Source organism: Scyliorhinus torazame, chromosome 3 (genome assembly GCF_047496885.1).
Source record: "Scyliorhinus torazame isolate Kashiwa2021f chromosome 3, sScyTor2.1, whole genome shotgun sequence".
Taxonomy (NCBI): domain Eukaryota; kingdom Metazoa; phylum Chordata; class Chondrichthyes; order Carcharhiniformes; family Scyliorhinidae; genus Scyliorhinus; species Scyliorhinus torazame.
In genome coordinates, this window is record NC_092709.1 from 83,830,521 (window position 1) to 83,849,621 (window position 19,101).

General features: G+C 42.8%; 1 protein-coding gene across 1 annotated transcript in view; it reads left to right on the top strand.

Annotated features, from left to right (window-relative positions):
- LOC140408553 (probable ATP-dependent RNA helicase DDX60) overlaps window positions 1–19,101 on the top strand; it is an 87,026-nt gene that overhangs the window by 34,648 nt on the left and 33,277 nt on the right. Inside the window, exons 18-25 of the mRNA XM_072495925.1 lie at window positions 1,874–1,969; window positions 3,590–3,705; window positions 4,833–4,966; window positions 8,508–8,617; window positions 10,804–10,908; window positions 12,344–12,472; window positions 13,552–13,679; window positions 17,694–17,852. Coding sequence (XP_072352026.1) covers window positions 1,874–1,969; window positions 3,590–3,705; window positions 4,833–4,966; window positions 8,508–8,617; window positions 10,804–10,908; window positions 12,344–12,472; window positions 13,552–13,679; window positions 17,694–17,852 — 977 coding nt within the window. The remainder of the gene's footprint in view (window positions 1–1,873; window positions 1,970–3,589; window positions 3,706–4,832; window positions 4,967–8,507; window positions 8,618–10,803; window positions 10,909–12,343; window positions 12,473–13,551; window positions 13,680–17,693; window positions 17,853–19,101) is intronic.

Consider the following 19,101-nt stretch of genomic DNA (forward strand, 5'->3'; position numbering starts at 1 on the left):
TTAAGAGTTATCTGCACTTATGTCTTGGTTCTTTGACTGTTGTCAGGAGACATTAGTGTTGTTTTCTCACTTGCACTTCCTAATTTTCTCTAGCTAGAGGATGAAAATTGTTAGTTCCTCCTCTAATTATGCCTGATTTGTATCTTAATACAAAGAGGCGTATCCAATTATTTTTTAGGAGCATCAATTTAAAGTTGGCATTCAAAGAATTAAGTACCTTTTGAGGTAATGGAAAATGTGTGTTTCAGCAATGTCTTGTAATTTTTTTATTTTGCTGTGTTTTTTCTTTTCTCTTAGCATTTGTTCTCACGGGCCTTTGCATGAATTGATTAAATTATTTCTACCAACACCATTCCCTACATGAATCAACTACTCAATTGGAAGTCCCTGCCTCTGATATGCTGGGGAGTAGAGTTGAATCCATGGAGGGATATTGGGCAGGTTATGCTAAAGGGATCTTCGCATCCATATCTTTAGAGAGAGATTAAAAATCTTCCTCAGTGCATCAGTGCAGATGGAGTTCACTCTTCCCAAAAGAAACTGGAGCAGCAAAGTCAGTGACGAGATGCGTGAATGCCAATTGTATTGCTTCAATTACAGTATATTCTGCGCATTGCATGAAAGAAAGCATTTTAGAACCAACTTTGATCTGGCAACAGGTGTCATATGGTCTGTCCTAAAGATCTGGAAATTGCTGTTGGGGTTAATGCCTCTGCTAAGATAAAGAATTTAATCAGTGCAATGATATAATTTATTTCTAACTTTCAGTATCCAAATGTGGCCAAAATGGCTTTTTGCTGGCAAAGTGGTAGATAATTTTGATGCATTATAGCAGGGTTATTTTAGAACTTTACATACTACATTAGGGCTTCAGAAATACAATAGCACAAGTGAAGGAAGGTGAAGAGTTTGAAACTGGCTCTCGCAATCACAGAAAATTTGTTAACTTTGAGCTGCACGTTTAATCTCCAAGGAAGAATTATTAATATTGCCCCACAATAGATTGATTTTGTTTCCTCAGTGTGTTTCCAAACTGTAGAATAAATGTGACTTTGCACCTGGTGGTTCTTTGGTTGAGTATATTGCATGGATCTTTTGAGAGTGCAGAGGAAGTGGCCTCACTTCGAGCAGGGGAGATCAGGACTGGGGTAGGAATAGGAGGAGCAGAGGTCAGTTGGAATATGGGACATGTACAGGAGTAGGCGAAGGAGAAGCTGGATTAAATAAAGCTAAGAGGGGAGATTGAGCAGGTGCTGGGAATCTGGATTATTTTTATTCTCTAACCAGAGTGTTGGATTAACCATAGAACTGCTTCCCTGGCTAAAATCAATTATTTTGGCATAACACCAGGATCAAACCTAGAACTTCCCATGATCTGTATTGTTCAGCTGCTCACCAAGTAAACAATCAGAGCCACAGGGGAGACATTAGTTTGTATACTAACCCTCTAAGATTAAAAGAAATAGCAGGAACCAAACCAAAGTCATTGTAGCTTCCTGATCCAAGTTCATAAAGGAAAATGGAGAACATATTTTGAGACCTTGAATCAGCATAATTTGCATGTGTAGTTTGTTACCAAAACTCCTTTTGAAGCAAAACAACTTGCCATTTGCAAAACTCAGCGTAGGAAAGGCTAGCTAAGCAAATTCAACTTCATGCTAAAAAAACTCTAGAAATAATTCTGTAATGAAATCGGGCACCTTTTAATTTGCAATTTTGATGTAACCTGACAGCTGGATAGCCAGTCTGCGATTGACCACGCTTGATTTTTGTGTCCTAGATGTTCAAAATTACCTTTATTATATCTGAGATTGACCAGAGATGCTTATATAGGGTCAAATCTAAATGTGTTTAATCCCAATGTTTGTTTCAGATTCTCATCACAATTCCTCAGTGTTTAGAAAATCTCATCCTTCATGCTCAACGACAAGCCTGGGTGAAGAAGCTTAAATATGTCATTTTTGATGAGGTAAGATAGAACTTGAACTGTAGTGATTTGAAGACTTTGATGACATTAAATTAGAAACAAGCATAATAAAATCACAGGTACTTTCGCAACACATCCCTGTGAAGGATCCTCTTTACTTATTATTAAGAGTGAAGTGAGAAGGGAGGATAATGCAGAAAGCACATGAACTCCATGAAAGAACTCCTGCTCCAAAAACAGACTCCCAACAGCTGAAAAATCATAATTCTCTTCAATTATTACTCCGAGCACATTGAATTGTATCCAGTGGGCTGGAAATGTTGTGATTACTTCTCTTGGTTTTTTTGTGTTAATCGGTCTCAGCCAGGGTGATAGTGAATTGGGATATATGGCTTGATCTGTGTCCCTGGGCTATGTTCTCACTGCTGATGGCATGCAATAAACGTTACGGGAAATGTTCGTTTTTATGTCAATTGGCAGGATTAAATTTAGTGTCCATAATTTCTTGTCAAGTAATCAGCCAGTTGTGTAGGCTTACGTATGTAAGGTGAGCAAGCAAAGAATCATCATCATTATTGGAACTCCAGTCTTGGGATTATTTGCCATTTTGAGGAGAGGAAGTAAGCAACTTTGTGTTCTAGAGGACAACCTTGGAAAAGGTAATCACGTGATGGTATTGCCTGAGTTTTTAACTGAAATAAATTCTGCCAGAAAGGTTTTATTTTATACAGATAGAATACCATTTATTAGTTTTAAATTCTGCGGGGTGAAAGTAGTATGGTTAAGTGAATCCATGGTCATTTCATGTAACTGCAACTTTGAATCAGGTAGTGATTCACTTTGAAACACAGTTTCTCTTGCCTGAACTGATCTCAAAGCACAAATTCGCCCAGGGTCTTTGTCGTCTCAATACACTGCTGAATTTCGAAAAACGATTTTACGCTTTCTGTTGTTGGTTACTTTCTTGTTGAATGTGATGCTAATGGATCATTTATATGTGCTGATAATGAAATAAGGAAACCACATTTGCCAATATTTAAATTTTTAATTATATGAAATACCATAATAATGCTGGAAGAATGGGAAGGACAAGGAAAATAGAAAAAAAATTTAATAAAGATAACGTAAGAAATATCATCTTTTGAACTCCAATGATACAATTCTGATTGGAAATAACAGAAGCCCCTGAGAAGTTTAGAAATATATAATTCTAAATGGCTCAAAGAAATCACTGCTTCCTATTTCTCAAAATGCACATATTTTTTAAAAATCTGACTTGGGATATTTGACTTTCTAAACATGAGCAAACATCCAAAAATGTGCGGGTTAGATGGATTGGCCATGATAAATTGCCCTTAGTGTCCAGGGGTGTGCAGGTTAGGTTATGGGGATAGGGCAGGTGGATGGGTGAGTGGACATGGGTAAAGTGCTGTTTTGAAGAATCGGTGCAGACCTGATGGGCCAAATAGTCTCCTGTAGGGATTCTATGATCCAAGACAAATTATTAAAATGGTTACTTATGACTACTCGCAGGGTCCTTCCTGTTTGACTTTCTTTTGAAATCTTTGCAATGAAATAAACTTGCCAAGTTCTTGGTCGTAATTTTTATTTTGTAGTTTAATAATCTTAATGTGAGTTAGTTACTATACTATGTGTTTATAGGTCCACTGTCTCGGTGGAGAGATTGGAGCAGAAGTCTGGGAGCATCTACTGGTGATGATTCGTTGTCCATTCCTGGCTCTGTCAGCTACAATCAGCAAACCAGAAGCTCTTGCCCAGTAACTTTTTTAAATTATTTTTGCTTGGATTACTTTTTTTACACAACTGTATTTTGTTTCTTGCTGTAAAACATTAGCTGACATATCTTGCAATCTCAAATGTCTTAAAAGTAAGGTATCTGTCGACTTGCTGTTTTTTATTAATCCATGTCTGTTCATTTGTTAGGTTGAATTCATCTCAAGATGCCAAATATTTTATTACATCCTGTGAACCAGTGTAGTGAAATACTGTTGCTTTGTAACTTGTTTGGAAAGGGATGTGGAAATAAATCAAAGGGATTTGTTTCTCTAGGAATTGAGGAATTGTGACCTTACACTTCTTTTTACAATACTTCAGAAGCTGGGATCACTATTGGTGAAGTATAGAGGGCTGTGGGGAGAAACAAAATTGGCATTTTGATCAAATAATTAGGGTTCAGCTGTTGCACTGGAAGGAGAGTCAGATCTAGGATGTGCATTTAAAGATAATTGGCAAAAAAAACCATGGAGGGGGCAAAGAGAATTTTACTTTGCGAAGCAAGTTATAATCACCAGGAATGCATTACTTGAAAGGGTGGTTGAAGCTGTTTCAACAGTTACTCAATTGGATAAGTAAGACTATGATAAATACTTGAGAGGAAAGAGCAGTGGAGTAGATAGCTTTTTCCAAGAGTCAGAACAGGACTTTTGGATCAAGTGGCTTCCTCCTGCATAATTCTTAAATTTAGTGGAATATATTTCCTGTTCTATCCCTAAGATCTGACTTCTGTCTACAAATTAGAAGAACAATTTTTTTACCCATGTTGCCCACTCTTAACTGGTAGCCTTGCTGACTGCACTTTTCACCAATTTGAACATAATTGTTTCAAAATTGAAAAGGAAAAGAAAGATTCTATTTTATATATTTTTAGGTAGGGAACGATAAATGGGATAGACAGAAGAGGAAACTTATAATATCATTAATATTTTCTCTTTCTCTTCCTAAATAATTCCCCTACCCTGTTGCCAGTGTTGTCTTCTGTCAAAGTGCCATTTCAGGTATTAACACCACTTGTGATTGCAGGGGCATCGAACCTTACAACTGAGAGGGAGAAAAGTAGCAATGTTCTCACTTAATTTAACTCCTATTTGACTATTTTTTTAAATAGATGGCTTCAGGCAGTAAAGAATTACTGGCAGCGAACAGATAAGACATTGGAGAATCCTGTAAAAGCTACTGGTGGGAAAAAAAAGCAGCAAATGAAAATATCAAGAGACCAAAGATCCTACAAAGTCAGACTAGGTATGGATGGCTGTTCCACTTTGCCCTTTTATGTCACAAAAATGGCTGAACGCTCTTATGTAAGCATCCTTAACCTTAACCTTCTGTTCTGTGAACCTTTCATTTCTATTTTGTTAACCGTTTGTTTCTATTTTGTTAATGGAATGTGGGAATCGCTGGCAAGACCAGCATTTTGTTTGCCCATCCCTAATTGGCTACTTGCCCTAAATGGGACCCATTTTCCTGTTCCTGCATCTGGATCTTCAGGACACTGAATAAAGGGAAATTGGGCCAGTAAGATTGCACCAGTCCAATCTTCATCTATCCAATCTTCATCTCGTTGGCCAGATGATCTAGTATGTCAAGCAAAAGGACACGGCTGTTGGTTCCAATATCCTGTGGTTGATAACTGTAATTTCTCAATTTTCTTAGTCTTGTGTCTTTCATGAATAAAGAAAGGGAGTTTGAATGTCATTAATTCACATGAAATTCCTTTTTTTTAAATGTATAATATATTTTATTCCAAGTTTCACAACTTGTTAGCTGCCTGAATATAATTGGAATCAAGTTATATGTTATGCACATTGAGACATTCATCTGGAGGTATTAGCTGTAGGATAAACTGCAGGTAGCAGAAACATTTTGAGGGTCTTAGTTTGGCATAGTAACTACAAGAGTGAAGGGTGATTATCTGAATTGCAATAATTGTTCCCTTCGACCAGTCTTACCCATGGTGGTCTTTTAATTGGGTTTATCATGTCAAACAAACTAAATTGAGAGTGGGGGAAAAAGCTTCTTAAACATTTTTTGAGGGGCGGTGTAGGGTAGGTGTTGAAGTTTCAAACCGCAACATGCTCATGATTGAATATCATTACTCATGATGCAGGACACCTGGATTCATGTTAAATGAAACAACCTAACTATATTATAAACCTAACACAAGCTAGGAATTCTGAGTTTGCTCTCATAGTTAGAGCATAGAACATTACAGCGCAGTACAGGCCCTTCGGCCCTCGATGATGTGCCGACCTGTGAAACCACTCTAAAGCCCATCTACACTATTCTCTTATCATCCATATGTCTATCCAATGACCATTTGAACGCCCTTAGTGTTGGCGAGTCCACTACTGTTGCAGGCAGGGCATTCCACACCCTTACTACTCTCTGAGTAAAGAACCTACCTCTGACATCTGTCTTATATCTATCTCTCCTCAATTTAAAATGTTGGCGAGTCCACTACTGTTGCAGGCAGGGCATTCCACGCCCTTACTACTCTCTGAGTAAAGAACCTACCTCTGACATCTGTCCTATATCTATCTCCCCTCAATTTAAAGCTATGTCCCCTCGTGCTGTACACCACCATCCGAGGAAAAAGGCTCTCGCTGTCCACCCTATCCAATCCTCTGATCATCTTGTATGCCTCAATTAAGTCACCTCTCAACCTTCTCTCTAACGAAAACAACCTCAAGTCCCTCAGCCTTTCCTCATAAGATCTTCCCTCCATATCAGGCAACATTCTGGTAAATCTCCTCTGCACCCTTTCCAATGCTTCCACATCCTTCCTATAATGCGGCAACCAGAATTGCACACAATACTCCAAATGCGGCCGCACCAGAGTTTTGTACAGCTGCAACATGACCTCATGGCTCCGAAACTCAATCCCTCTACCAATAAAAGCTAACATACCATAGGCCTTCTTAACAACCCTCTCAAGCTGGGTGGCAACTTTCAGGGATCTATGTACATGGACAGACACCGAGATCTCTCTGCTCATCCACACTGCCAAGAATCTTACCATTAGCCCAATACTCTGTCTTCCCTGTTATTCCTTCCAAAATGAATCACCTCACACTTTTCTGCATTAAACTCCATTTGCCACCTCTCAGCCCAGCGCTGCAGCTTATCTATGTCCCTCTGTAACTTGTAACATCCTTCCGCACTGTCCACAACTCCACCGACTTTAGTGTCATCTGCAAATTTACTCACCCATCCTTCTACGCCCTCCTCCAGGTCATTTATAAAAATGACAAACAGCAGTGGCCCCAAAACAGATCCTTGTGGTACACCACTAGTAACTGGACTCCAATCTGAACATTTCCCATCAACCACCACCCTTTGTCTTCTTCCAGCTAGCCAATTTCTGATCCAAACTGCTAAATCACCCTGAATCCCATGCCTCTGTATTTTCTGCAGTAGCCTACCGTGGGGAACCTTATCAAACGCTTTACTGAAATCCATATACACCACATCAACTGCTTTACCCTCATCCACCTGTTTGGTCACCTTATCAAAGAACTCAATAAGGTTTGTGAGGCACGACCTACCCTTCACAAAACCGTGTTGACTATCTCTAATCAAATTATTCCTTTCCAGATGATTATACATCCTATCTCTTTTAAGCCTTTCCAAGATTTTGCCCATAACAGAAGTAAGGCTCACTGGTCTATAGTTACCGGGGTTGTCTCTACTTCCCTTTTAGAACAAGGGGACAACATTTGCCATCCTCCAGTCTTCTGGCACTATTCCTGTAGACAATGATGACTTAAAGATCAAAGCCAAAGGCTCAGCAATCTCCTCCCTAGCTTCCCAGAGAATCCTAGGATAAATCCCATCCGGCCCAGGGGACTTATCTATTTTCACACTTTCCAGAATTGCTAACACCTCCTCGTTATGAACCTCAAGCCCTTCTAGTCTAGTAGCCTGAATCTCAGTATTCTCCCCGACAACATTGTCTTTTCCTGTTTGAAAACTGACAAAAAAATATTCATTTAGCACCTCTCCTATCTCCTCGGACTCCACGCACAACTTCCCGCTACTGTCCTTGACTGGCCCTACTCTTACCCTAGTCATTCTTTTATTCCTGACATATCTATAGAAAGCTTTAGGGTTATTCTTGATCCTACCTGCCAAAGGCTTCTCATGTCCCCTCCTGGCTCTTAGCTCTCTCTTTATGTCCTTCCTAGCTAACTTGTAACTCTCGAGCGCCCTAACTGAACCTTCATGTCTCATCTTTACATAAGCCTCCCTCTTCCTCTTGACAAGTGTTTCGACTGCTTTAGTAAACTACAGTTCCCTTGCTCGACCACTTCCTCCCTGCCTGACAGGTACATACTTATCAAGGACACGCAGTAGCTGTTCCTTGAACAAGCTCCACATTTCCATTGTGCCCATCCCCTGCAGTTTTCCTCTCCATCCGATGCATCCTAAGTCTTGCCTCATCGCATCATAATTGCCTTTCCCCCAGTTATAACTCTTGCCCTGCGGTACATACCTATCCCTTTCCATCACTAAAGTAAACTTAATCAAATCATTGGAGCTGATATAGTAACAGAATTTGATGGGCTTTTTTTACGAAATAAATGCATATATCCAAACTGACACATGGGTGAGATCATTCCTCAGTTGGTCTACTTGTTACTGATGCTGATTTGGAGCTGGAAAATTGGTCTTGCAAATGGGACTTGGATCTCAGAATAAATTGAATCACTGCGATACATGGGTTTCTGTTTGAGAGTCAACATAATGGATACTGAACTCACTTATTTGCAACATTTTCTTTTAGTGGTCTATGGCGAACGATACAATGACCTAGAAAAGTATGTGTGCAGCTCAAATGAATCGGGGCTTGACTTTGTTTCCTATCATCCATGTGCTGCTTTAACCGTGGACCATGTAAGTATTTCAATCATTGAAGTCGGAATTCCATAAAATGCTGCATGTTTTCAGGATACATCGGAGTAATGACATACAGACAGGAAAAAGTGCTCTGGTCAATCCAGCCAGGCCTCCACAACAGTGATACTTGGTATCAGCATGTACACATTTCTCTTCTCCCACTTCCACTACATGGCAGTTAAAATTCTAGGCTGTGCTTACCTTAGTACAAGGTGAAATCACTTGCTTTGAAGAATTTCAGGAAATCCGCAACCAGTTTTATGAAATGGCAGCCTTCTACATATACAAAATTCATGCTTCCTCACCCATGTCTTGATCTTTAATAAAAAATAAAGAGCAATCGTTCCAATGCTGACCTCTGTGGGCCATTTCTGGTGCCAGGTTTCCAATCGGATCCAAATCCGCCTACGATTACTTTCTGCTTTAGACCTTCCAAATGGTTCTCAGTCCAGCTCAATATATTGCTACCGATACTCGATGCTTCAGTCTTGTCGAGGTGTCTTTTATGTGATGTCTTATCAAAAGCACTTTGAAAGTCTTGGTGAACAATGGTGACTTGTCTTCCTTAATCCACTAATTTAGTAACTTACATTGTGTGCCTAATAAGTTTCCCCCCCCCCCCATACAAGTACCTCATACATTGCATTCCTAAAGCCCCTTTCTTACTGCTGATGCCAGACTAATAGGCCTATATTTAGCAGAGCCCATCTTTTTTAAAGATGTGGAGTATAATAGTCTCCTTCCAGTCTGGAGAAACCATCCCAGAGTGCAATGAGCAATTAAAAATCGACTTGTGACTCGCACTACTGCGACCTCAATTCCATGACAAAGTCGGAAAACTACTCTGGTATGATCTGTCGACAGAAAACAAGACAAATCTGATCCAGAAAATTCTGGCCCTATCATTCTATTCTTCATTAAAGAAGTAGAATCATAGAATTTACAGTGCAGAAAGAGGCCATTCGGCCCATCGAGTCTGCACTGGCCCTTGGAAAGAGCACCATCCGAAGCCCCCACCCCATCACCCAGCAACCCCAAAAGGGCAATTTAGCATGGCCAATCCACCTAACCCGCACATCTTTGGACTGTGGGAGGAAACTGGAGCACCTGGAGGAAACCCAGCAGACACTGGGAGTATGTTCAGACTCCGCACAGACAGTGACCCAAGCTGGGAATTGAACCTGGGACCCTGGAGCTGTGAAGCAACTGCTAACCACGTGCTACCGTGATCTACTGTCAAAGAAGTGGAAGGTGTGTTTATTATTATCAAGGAGCATTTACTTACTGTTAATCTGCTCAGTCTGGTGTTTGAGACTCCAGTGATCATTACAGCCTTGGTTCATGCAGAGGCAAGACCTGTATTCCAGAAGTGAGGTGAGAGTGACTACTGTTGCTGAAATGCCAATTTGATGCCAAGTGTGGCATCAAAGATTCTTCACAAAAAGAGGATAATATGAATCTGGAAAAACACTCCACTGACTAGCTAACTCAAAGATGGTTGTCATTGGTGACCAATCAACCTAGTTCCTGTTCAGAACTGAGTTTTGGTCTATAAATTTCTACTTCAATAAAAAAATAAAATTGGCTGGGTGTGAAATGGGCTGCAAATTCACTATTGTCCTTTTCTATTGGCAAAGTCAGTGGCCACACTGGTAATGTCGGAGATTAAGGATAACATAAATGATATTCATCATTCTGAACACTTCACTGGTGTACCAATAAATCACCTAAATGGATCATCTGGTTAATGAATCCAGTTTGAGGATTTTTTTCTCTCAATATAAATCTCTTCTGTTCTGTTTCTGAATTTGGTCTGCATGTGCACTATGGAAAAATTAAAATTTTTGTATCCTTGAAGTTAAATTGAGATGCTGTACTGAAATTTACCTCCAGGGAAAGCTTGTATATGGCTTCTACAATTCTGGCAATAAACCAATTGAAATATAACGGTAATTTGTGTAGAACGTACAATGTACCAATTGCAACAGAAGAATTATGGTTCCTTGGCTGAGTGAAACAATTAGTTTAGTCGTTGAGCAGTTGTGGCAATTAAATGGGACGAAATAACTGCTAAATAAATTCCACTATGATCTTTTCTGCCAAGTCGACGAACCGATCTCATCCTTGTAGATTCAAAAATAATTTAACCAATAAATAAATAAAATTTTGTGTTTGCTTATTAGATTGAGAGGTATGGTTTTCCTTCAGACCTCAGCCTGTCTCCTCCAGAGTGCCTCCGATTATATGACACAATGACTGAAACATGGACATCATGGCCTCGGGCACAGGTACTTTTACTGAAGTTATTTGCATATTGTGATGCCAATTTGCTTCTGTGTAAAAAAAAATCTATATTTTATGTTGAGATTGTTTTCCCTTTAATAACTAGGGCCAGACTTTTACTATGTTCGGCCGGGTGCGACTCTGACCCAGAAGCCTGCAAAGTTGCATGCAAAGATACCAGGCAGGTGTCCTGGCATAAAATCAAAGCAAATTACTGCGGATGCTTGAATCTGAAACCAAAAGAGAAAATGCTGAAAAATCTCAAGCAGGTCTGGCTCTTTTCTCTCCCTACAGATGCTGCCAGACCTGCTTGAGATTTTTCAGCATTTTCTCTTTTGGTTTCAGGTATCCTGACATCATTGCACCCTTGCATGATATGTCAGTCGATGAGCATGAGTCAGAACTGCGCCCTCCGACAATCAATAAGTCAATTTCAATTAAGTAAACAGCGATTGACTGGGATTTTACATTGACCATCTGCGTCTATGGTTGGCAGGCGGGCCTAACGGCAAGGCTGCCTTAATGTTTTAGCTGCAACCTTAATCCAAGACCAAATGAAAGTCAGGGCTCTAATAAAATTGAAAATGTGTCTGGGGACTGAGGTCAGTATATGATTGTGCTGCCCAGACACAGTGGCATAGCTTTTCCACTGATATTTATGCTGTACAAGCCGGCATCTCCCTCATACAGTTCCCCTGAGCAAGCCCGAGCGTACGTGCTCCCTTTCCCCGCGCTCCCCCTGCCGTCCCTGGCAGTGCTCAGTCTTTCATGGAGCACGTTTCATGCTGAATGACCGTTAATCTGACTTGGGGCAGGGTTTAACTTTTATAACTGAAGCCCTTAGTGTTGGGTGGGGTTACTGGGTTATGGCGATAGGGTGGAGGTGTTGACCTTGGGTAGGGTGCTCTTTCCAAGAGCCGGTGCAGACTCGTTGGGCCGAATGGCCTCCTTCTGCACTGTAAATTCTATGATAATCTATGATGACTCTATCAACAGTGAGTTGGGCTTCTCGGCCAACAAAGAAGTGAGCGAGAGTTCCTATCAACAAGATTCCTGAGTTAAAGAACATTAGAATCTGGAGAGTTCTGACCAAGGTCGCTATTCCTAAGACCCTAGCAATTGAGTGTGTTAAACTGGAAGTCTATAATTGTTCTATGCTTGGAGGGATTTGAAGGGAAGTTCAGTTGAGCCGATAAGTAATTGTGTTCACTGTACTTCAAATATCTTTAATTTAACAGAATCTTTAAGATATGGTGTAGTTATTAGTAATGTTTTTTTATATTTGTACAGTTAAATTATTTGGTTTTAACAGAGAATCTTGTGGCTTAATTCTTTCAGTAAATATCTGGATTTTTGGATTTGCAGAATATCAAAAAAAATGTAATATGCTTCCAATTAAACTTCACACTTGTATCTGATTCCTTGTGTTTTTCTGACAAGGAGTTTAATCCGGAAGAATACAAAGGCTTCAAGGATAAAATTGTTATTAAAAAGAATGACGTCAGGAAATATGAGGCTGAACTAAAACAAGAATTGGATAAATGGATCACTTCAGGGCAGAAGGCTCAGGTATTCAATCATTAACACAATTGTGTTTAACTTGTAAAGCAGAGTAAAGTTTAAAAAAAAATACACTTCTTGTATCATAGCAAAATTGATTAAATGTTCAGGGTCTTGATCATATTTTAATTCGGTCTGATAGAATATAAAGTGACCATTGAAATTTGATTTGATGTATCAGACAATAATAGGATAAATAGAGAGCTTCTATGTTGAATTGATTTGCTTCTTGACTCCCCATAATCTACAAGGCAGAAATCAGGAGCATGATGGAGTACTATCCATATGAGCACAGCTCCAAAACATATGAAACTCCACTCCTTCCAGGAAAAACCTGCTTTAAAGACACCCTCTCCAGCACCATTCTGGTACACACTGGGCGCTGAGGTCTGTATATGATTATGCTGCCTAGACGCTCATGGTTTGGTTTTACCACCGATATATTTTTACAAGTCAGCAGCTCCCTCAGACTGCTACGCAGCAGCTGTCCCTCTGAGGAAGCCCCAGCCCACATGCTTCCTCGGCGCCTGCCTTCCTCCCGCTTTTCCCTGTAATGTATACCATTTATGAGATAGCAACCCATCAAAGCCTTTTTGACCAGAACCTACAAACCCCTAACCACTTTGAAGGGGAAAGGCAGTAGATGGATGAGGACTCCACCAACTGCAGGCTCTCATCCAATGTTCTCCCCTTTTAAAATCCTCAAGTGGAAATCACCTGTTCTTGCTGCATTGTGGTTCTTTCGAGCCATTATTTTCTTAATTCCTGGAGGTCTGATTAGACTACTGACTCCTGTCAAAACAGATTTTTAATTCCTCCACAAATGTTTGCCCTGTGCGGAATTCTTTAGGGCGCCTCTACCATCATCAGATCAGTAGAATCTTTTGTACAACTCCGCTCCAACCCCCCGCCCTTAACTACTGAGACATCATCAGACTGTTGTTTTAATAATCCCAATCAATGTTAACTAAAAGATGTTTTACAAAATAATTAAATATAAATTTGATTATTAGAGTACTATTATGATGTACTCTTTGTGTGTATAAAGTATGTATCTCACTTTAATAATTTCTCCACACTACCTTAAGGCTGTGCAAGTGTTAGAGAAGCTGAAACCAACAAGTGTTGTGAATTCTACATCGACCATGGTGAAGCAGTTTCCCATGTTGGTTGAAGCCTTACAGAAAGCAAACCAGCTTCCAGCTTTGTTTTTCTCGTAAGTTTATCTTTTATTTCATATTTGTTATTGATTGAGAATCTTTTAAGATGTGGAGATTTCATTCGTGGGTAGAATGTGCTGAATGCTCCACTGGTTTTGCCAATCTAGAATTACACTTAAACTCATGATGGTAAGCTGCAGTTCAATCAGCCATGTAATCAATTTGTGACGAGAGCAAGACACACTGCAACATTTTTCCAGAGGAGCACAGTTGCCAGAAGTGAGGAAATTCTTCAGTTAATTATTGCAGCACAGCAGAACATAACCTACTACGTGGTTTCAATTGAATACTGATCAATTACAGATCAATTGACTGAATTTAAATTGACCACAGTCGGTGAAACATACTTGGTCAAGGTTCAGTGGATTGCTTAGCACTGCAAGTCAGCTTATTTACACAGCATTCATACTGATATGGTGTCAAACATCTGAGGGTGCAATCAAAACTCAAACAAGCAAAATCTTGCCATTTAGCCCCAAGTGTGGCCAGTTTTGTAAGCCGGGTGTGTTTTGGAACAATGTTCTTTTGAATCCGCTTAATTGTGAAGTTATAGCCACAATTCCGTTTTGTTTAAAATTTCTTGATCTTCAGCAACATTTCATTGCACCCAGATTCCGCCGTTACTTGGGTAGAAATCATTTCCGAGATTACAAGCTGTTTTAATATTTTCTACATCAAGTTCATGTGAGGAATTCTTTAAAAAGCAAGTTGATTCCGATTCAATGTATGAAATTATCTCTTATTCACAAATATAAAAATCAAGTCACATCATTGGTTCTACATTTTCTAAGCTATCGTGCTCCCATTGATTACAGTTGACCCCTTATGTTGTATGATTTGAGTGATTTGGAAATGAATTTTATTACATATTTAACATTTATTACAAAAGATTATAAAAGGTGTGAACCATAACTAACATTTTAACAAAATTCCAGAAACAAACACATTTTGCAAACAACCCCCCCCCCCCCCCCCCCAAGCACTCTAGCAGTGACCAATTCTTTAAAGTACACTCTAAATGGTTGCCATCTTCAATATCTTAATCGACTATCTCGAGGTATATTTGACCTTCGTAAGGCGGACAAACTCCATCAAATCACCCAACCACACCAAAACCTTCAGCAGTGCAGCCATCTTCCAGCCCAATCTTCCGTGCCACCAATGAAGCGAAAGCCAGGTCATCTGCCAACGTACCCGTCCGTAGTTCCGCCTCATCAGTGATCCCATTAATCGCCACCAGTGGGCAGTGTTGCACCCCCACATTCAGGATCGCCGCCATGAAATGAAAATCGCTTATTGTCACAAGTAGGCTTCAATGAAGTTACTGTGAAAAGCCCCTAGTCGCCAAATTCCGGCGCCTGTTCGGGGAGGCTGGTACGGGAATTGAACCGTGCTGTTGGCCTGCCTGGGTCTGCTTTAAAAGCCAGCGATTTAGCCCAGTGAGCTAAACCAGCCCTGGTGTCAGAAAAAGATCCACCAGCCTGGGGCACAACCAGAACATGTGCTTGTGATGAACAATGCTCGCACCTACACCTATCATCCCGTCCCTTCAAAAAAGCAGCTTGTCCTCGCCTTAGTGAGGTGCACTTAGCAAACTATCTTGATGAGGCTCGGCCTCATGCAAGACCGTGTCGCATTCACCCTCCTCAATGCCTCACGCCACACCCATTCCTCTAGTATCAGCTCCAACTCCTCCATCCATTTTGCCATCCCCCACTCAATTGAACCCAACTCCTTCCCCTCCTATTCGTTAGTACATCCTGGACGTACTACCCTCCACCGATCCTGTGCAGGATAAGGTCCACTCCAACAAGGTGGATGGCTGAGCCACTGGGAAGGCCAGAAAAAACTGCTTAACTGAGCTCTGCACCTGGGGGAAATCCGCCCGCATCCGAAAACCCATATTTCTCCTTTAACTCTTCGAAACTAGTGAACCGACCTTCCAAAATTAGATTCCCCACCTCCTCCAGCCCTCTTCTTCCAAGCGCTAAATGTGACATCCAGCCTTTCGGAATAGGTGATTGACACTAATGAGTGCCAGCCGTGAGGGTGCCCACAATTTGAATTGCTGACACAGCTGTCCCCAAATTTTTAGTGTGGCCATCACTACTGAATTTGTAGAATATTTTGTTGGTGACACCGGAAGTGGCGCCATTACCAATGCTCCCAAGCTCATCTCCCAAACTGAATATTCCACCTGCACCCAGAGGGCCCTCGGGTCCCTGAACCACTTCAGCTCCTTCTCCACATTAGCCGCCCAATAGATTTGTGCGGAAATACTGGGAGGCACCGGAACCGGATTCGACCATATATTAATTCTAACCGACTGAACTTGGTCTGCGAAGACTGGAGACTGTCCCACCTCTGCAGGTTTGCCTTGATCCTCCCCATCAAGCTTCTGCTTCTCACAAGTCCCGCGCGTTCCAGATGACCAGCCGTGTCGGGGGTTTCACGCGCACCCCCCACCCCGGCAACCTCAAGTCCGCCATTACCACTCCCAGGTTGGCAGAGAACCTTTTGCCTATATTAGCCCCATTCCCCTCCCAACCAACCATGCTCAACCCATCGAGGCTCGTCTAATTGGCCCAACAAGTCTCAGCCCAACCCCCCCCCATACCGCTCCCATTAACTATCCTAACTCTTAGCACTAGCAAGGTGACCCCCGTCCCCAAGATCCAATCCCCAAATGTCACTAAACTCCAGGCCTGTGGGCCCCGTCCCCCATCCGTGTCCCACGTTCTCCATTCCCCCCATAGATCTAATCACCTATAACAAAAAGAGAAGACCCGAGAACTTCCCCCATCATCAACCAGTCGATATTCCGCTGTTGCGTGGCCCACTCCAGGACGCACTCCTTCTGTGGAATCTGATGATTGCTGCACGAGATGGCTCGTTCGGCTTTGGCTTCTGTCGCAGGGCTCGGTGCGCCCTTAATTCCGGAGGAGCAAACCTCTCGGGCGGAATTCTCCATTCCAACGGCTATGTGCTGGCGCCAACAGCGACTCCGCGGGTGGTTCGCAACGGGAAAATCAACGCTAAGACCTCACCGATTCCGGTACCATTTAGGGGCTAGCACTGGCGCCGCGTGGGCCTCCTGCGGATCGCGCAGAAAGCGGCTGGAGAATGGCCGGGCTGCGTATGCACAGGGCTGACGGCCTGCCCCAGACATGTCGAAAAACATGATGGCAGCTGTGCTGGAGCCCTCACCCCGCCCCCAAAGCCCCAGCAGCAGACCCCCAGCCAGTAGCACGGATCCTGGATGGGTGTGGCGCTGGACACAGTCCCTAGCCAGCACAGCAGGTTCCCAACTGCCGGGATGACACGTGACCCGCGCCTTAGGGAACTCGGCCCATTGGGAGCGGAGCATCGCGGATGGGCCAGTCGATGACGTGCAAACAACGTTGTGGCGGCGCATGGCCCGATGACGCCGGTTTGGAGGGGTGGAGCATCAAACACCGGTGCCTGCCCCGATTCCGGTGCCGGAATCCATTCTCCGCCTGCTCCCGATTTTGGCATTGGGCTACGGAGAATCCATCCCCTCATCTCCGCCCACCGGCTAAGAGAGCATTGTCGAAAAATATTCTATCGGCTTCAAGCCCTCAGGAAACTCGCTGCATTAGAGAGTCATGGGGCATGGGTAACAGCTGGATGATTTTTCACACTAAAAGGCAAACAGTGAAAGATGGGATTGAGGCAGCTTGTTTGGGGAAGAGGCAGTATTGTTTACTGCACCAGGAGTACAAATTATGCCCTGGTTAAACCGGTGTGTTGGGAATCGAGGCTCAATTTTGGAGTGAGAATTTTGTAACAATGTTATGATAGAATCAATGCGCTAGTTGAAGTGAAAAGACAAATTTAATATATGGAGAGCTGCCCACAAAATGATGCAAATGTTATTGTGTGCCAGTATTGTGAGGCAATTATTGCATTTTTTTCTTGTTTAAGACCACACAAATAAATTATCTTCTGCATGTTTCATTTAATGTAGACATCTTTCCTTTCAATTATAGGTTCAGTGTTTCTGTAGTAGAACGGTTAGCCAAAGAGACTTTCCTACATGTCACCAACAAGGAACAGATGAAAAGAGGATCTGATGATGCAAAAAAAAGAATTGAATTTGAAAATAAGCTTCGAAAATTATCAAAGCGTGCTGGAAAAAAGCAACCATCGTAAGTATCATTGTTCGCTTCATGTTTGTATTTTCCAATTTAATCTGGTAAATTTAATCTTATTCATTTTGGGGAGGCATCTCAATGCACGTGAAAATGAGAGATGCAGGGCGAAATTCTCCCGAAACGGCGTGATGTCCGCCGACTGGCGCCCAAAATGCCGCCAATCAGATGGGCATCGCGCCGCCCCAAAGGTGCGGAATGCTCCGCATCTTTGGGGGCCGAGCCCCAACATTGAGGGGCTAGGTCAACACCGGAGGAATTTCCGCCCCGCCAGCTGGCGGAAACGGCCTTTGTTGCCCCGCCAGCTGGCGCGGAAATGACATCCCCGGGCGGCGCATGCGCGGGAGCGTCAGCGGCCGCTGACAGTTTCCCACGCATGCGCAGTGGAGGGAGTCTCTTCCGCCTCCGCCATGGTGGAGACCGTGGCGGAGGCGGAAGGGAAAGAGTGCCCCCATGGCACAGGCCTGCCCGCGGATCGTGGGCCCCGATCACGGGCCAGGCCACCGTGGGGGCACCCCCCGGGGCCAGATAGCCCCGCCCCCCCCCCCCCCCCCCCGGACCCCGGAGCCCGCCCACGCCGCCTTGTCCCGCCGTTCAAAAGGTGGTTTAATCCACGCCCGCGGGGCAGGCAATTTATCAGCGGGACTTCGGCCCATCCGGGCCGGAGAATCCAGCGGGGGGGGGGGGGCCGCCAACCGGCGCGGCCCGATTCCCGCCCCCGCCGAATATCTGGTACCAGAGACTTCGGCAACCGGCGGAGGCGGGATTCACGGCAGCCCCCGGCGATTCTCCAACCCGGCGGGGGGTCGGAGAATGACGCCCGCAGTACCACACAACCTCCGCACTAGAGAGTGCTGAATTAATATAGGACAACCTGAGGAGTGACTGATTGAGTACAATGTTTGGTTTAGTGTCTTGACTGACTGAACCCAAGGCAGAGTAAAATTATGTGGGTTGTGAAAACCGTCATGCTGATGGGAACTTAATGTAAGAAAAGATCTTTGTGCCAGAATGGCATGGGGAGCAGAACCAATATTTGGGCTTGGGACTTATTTCATGAGACTGACTAGCAACAGACTGCTGTCGATCCCCAGGCAGCTCACTGGTGATTTTCAATTTTGAGTGGCCCTGAAATATATATATATGTGTGCTTATATAAATATTTAACTTGCGTTAATAAATTGAAGCTTGTTCGTCAAAACCACAGCCCAAAACTGAAATTGTTGCAATGAAATGTAAATTAGAG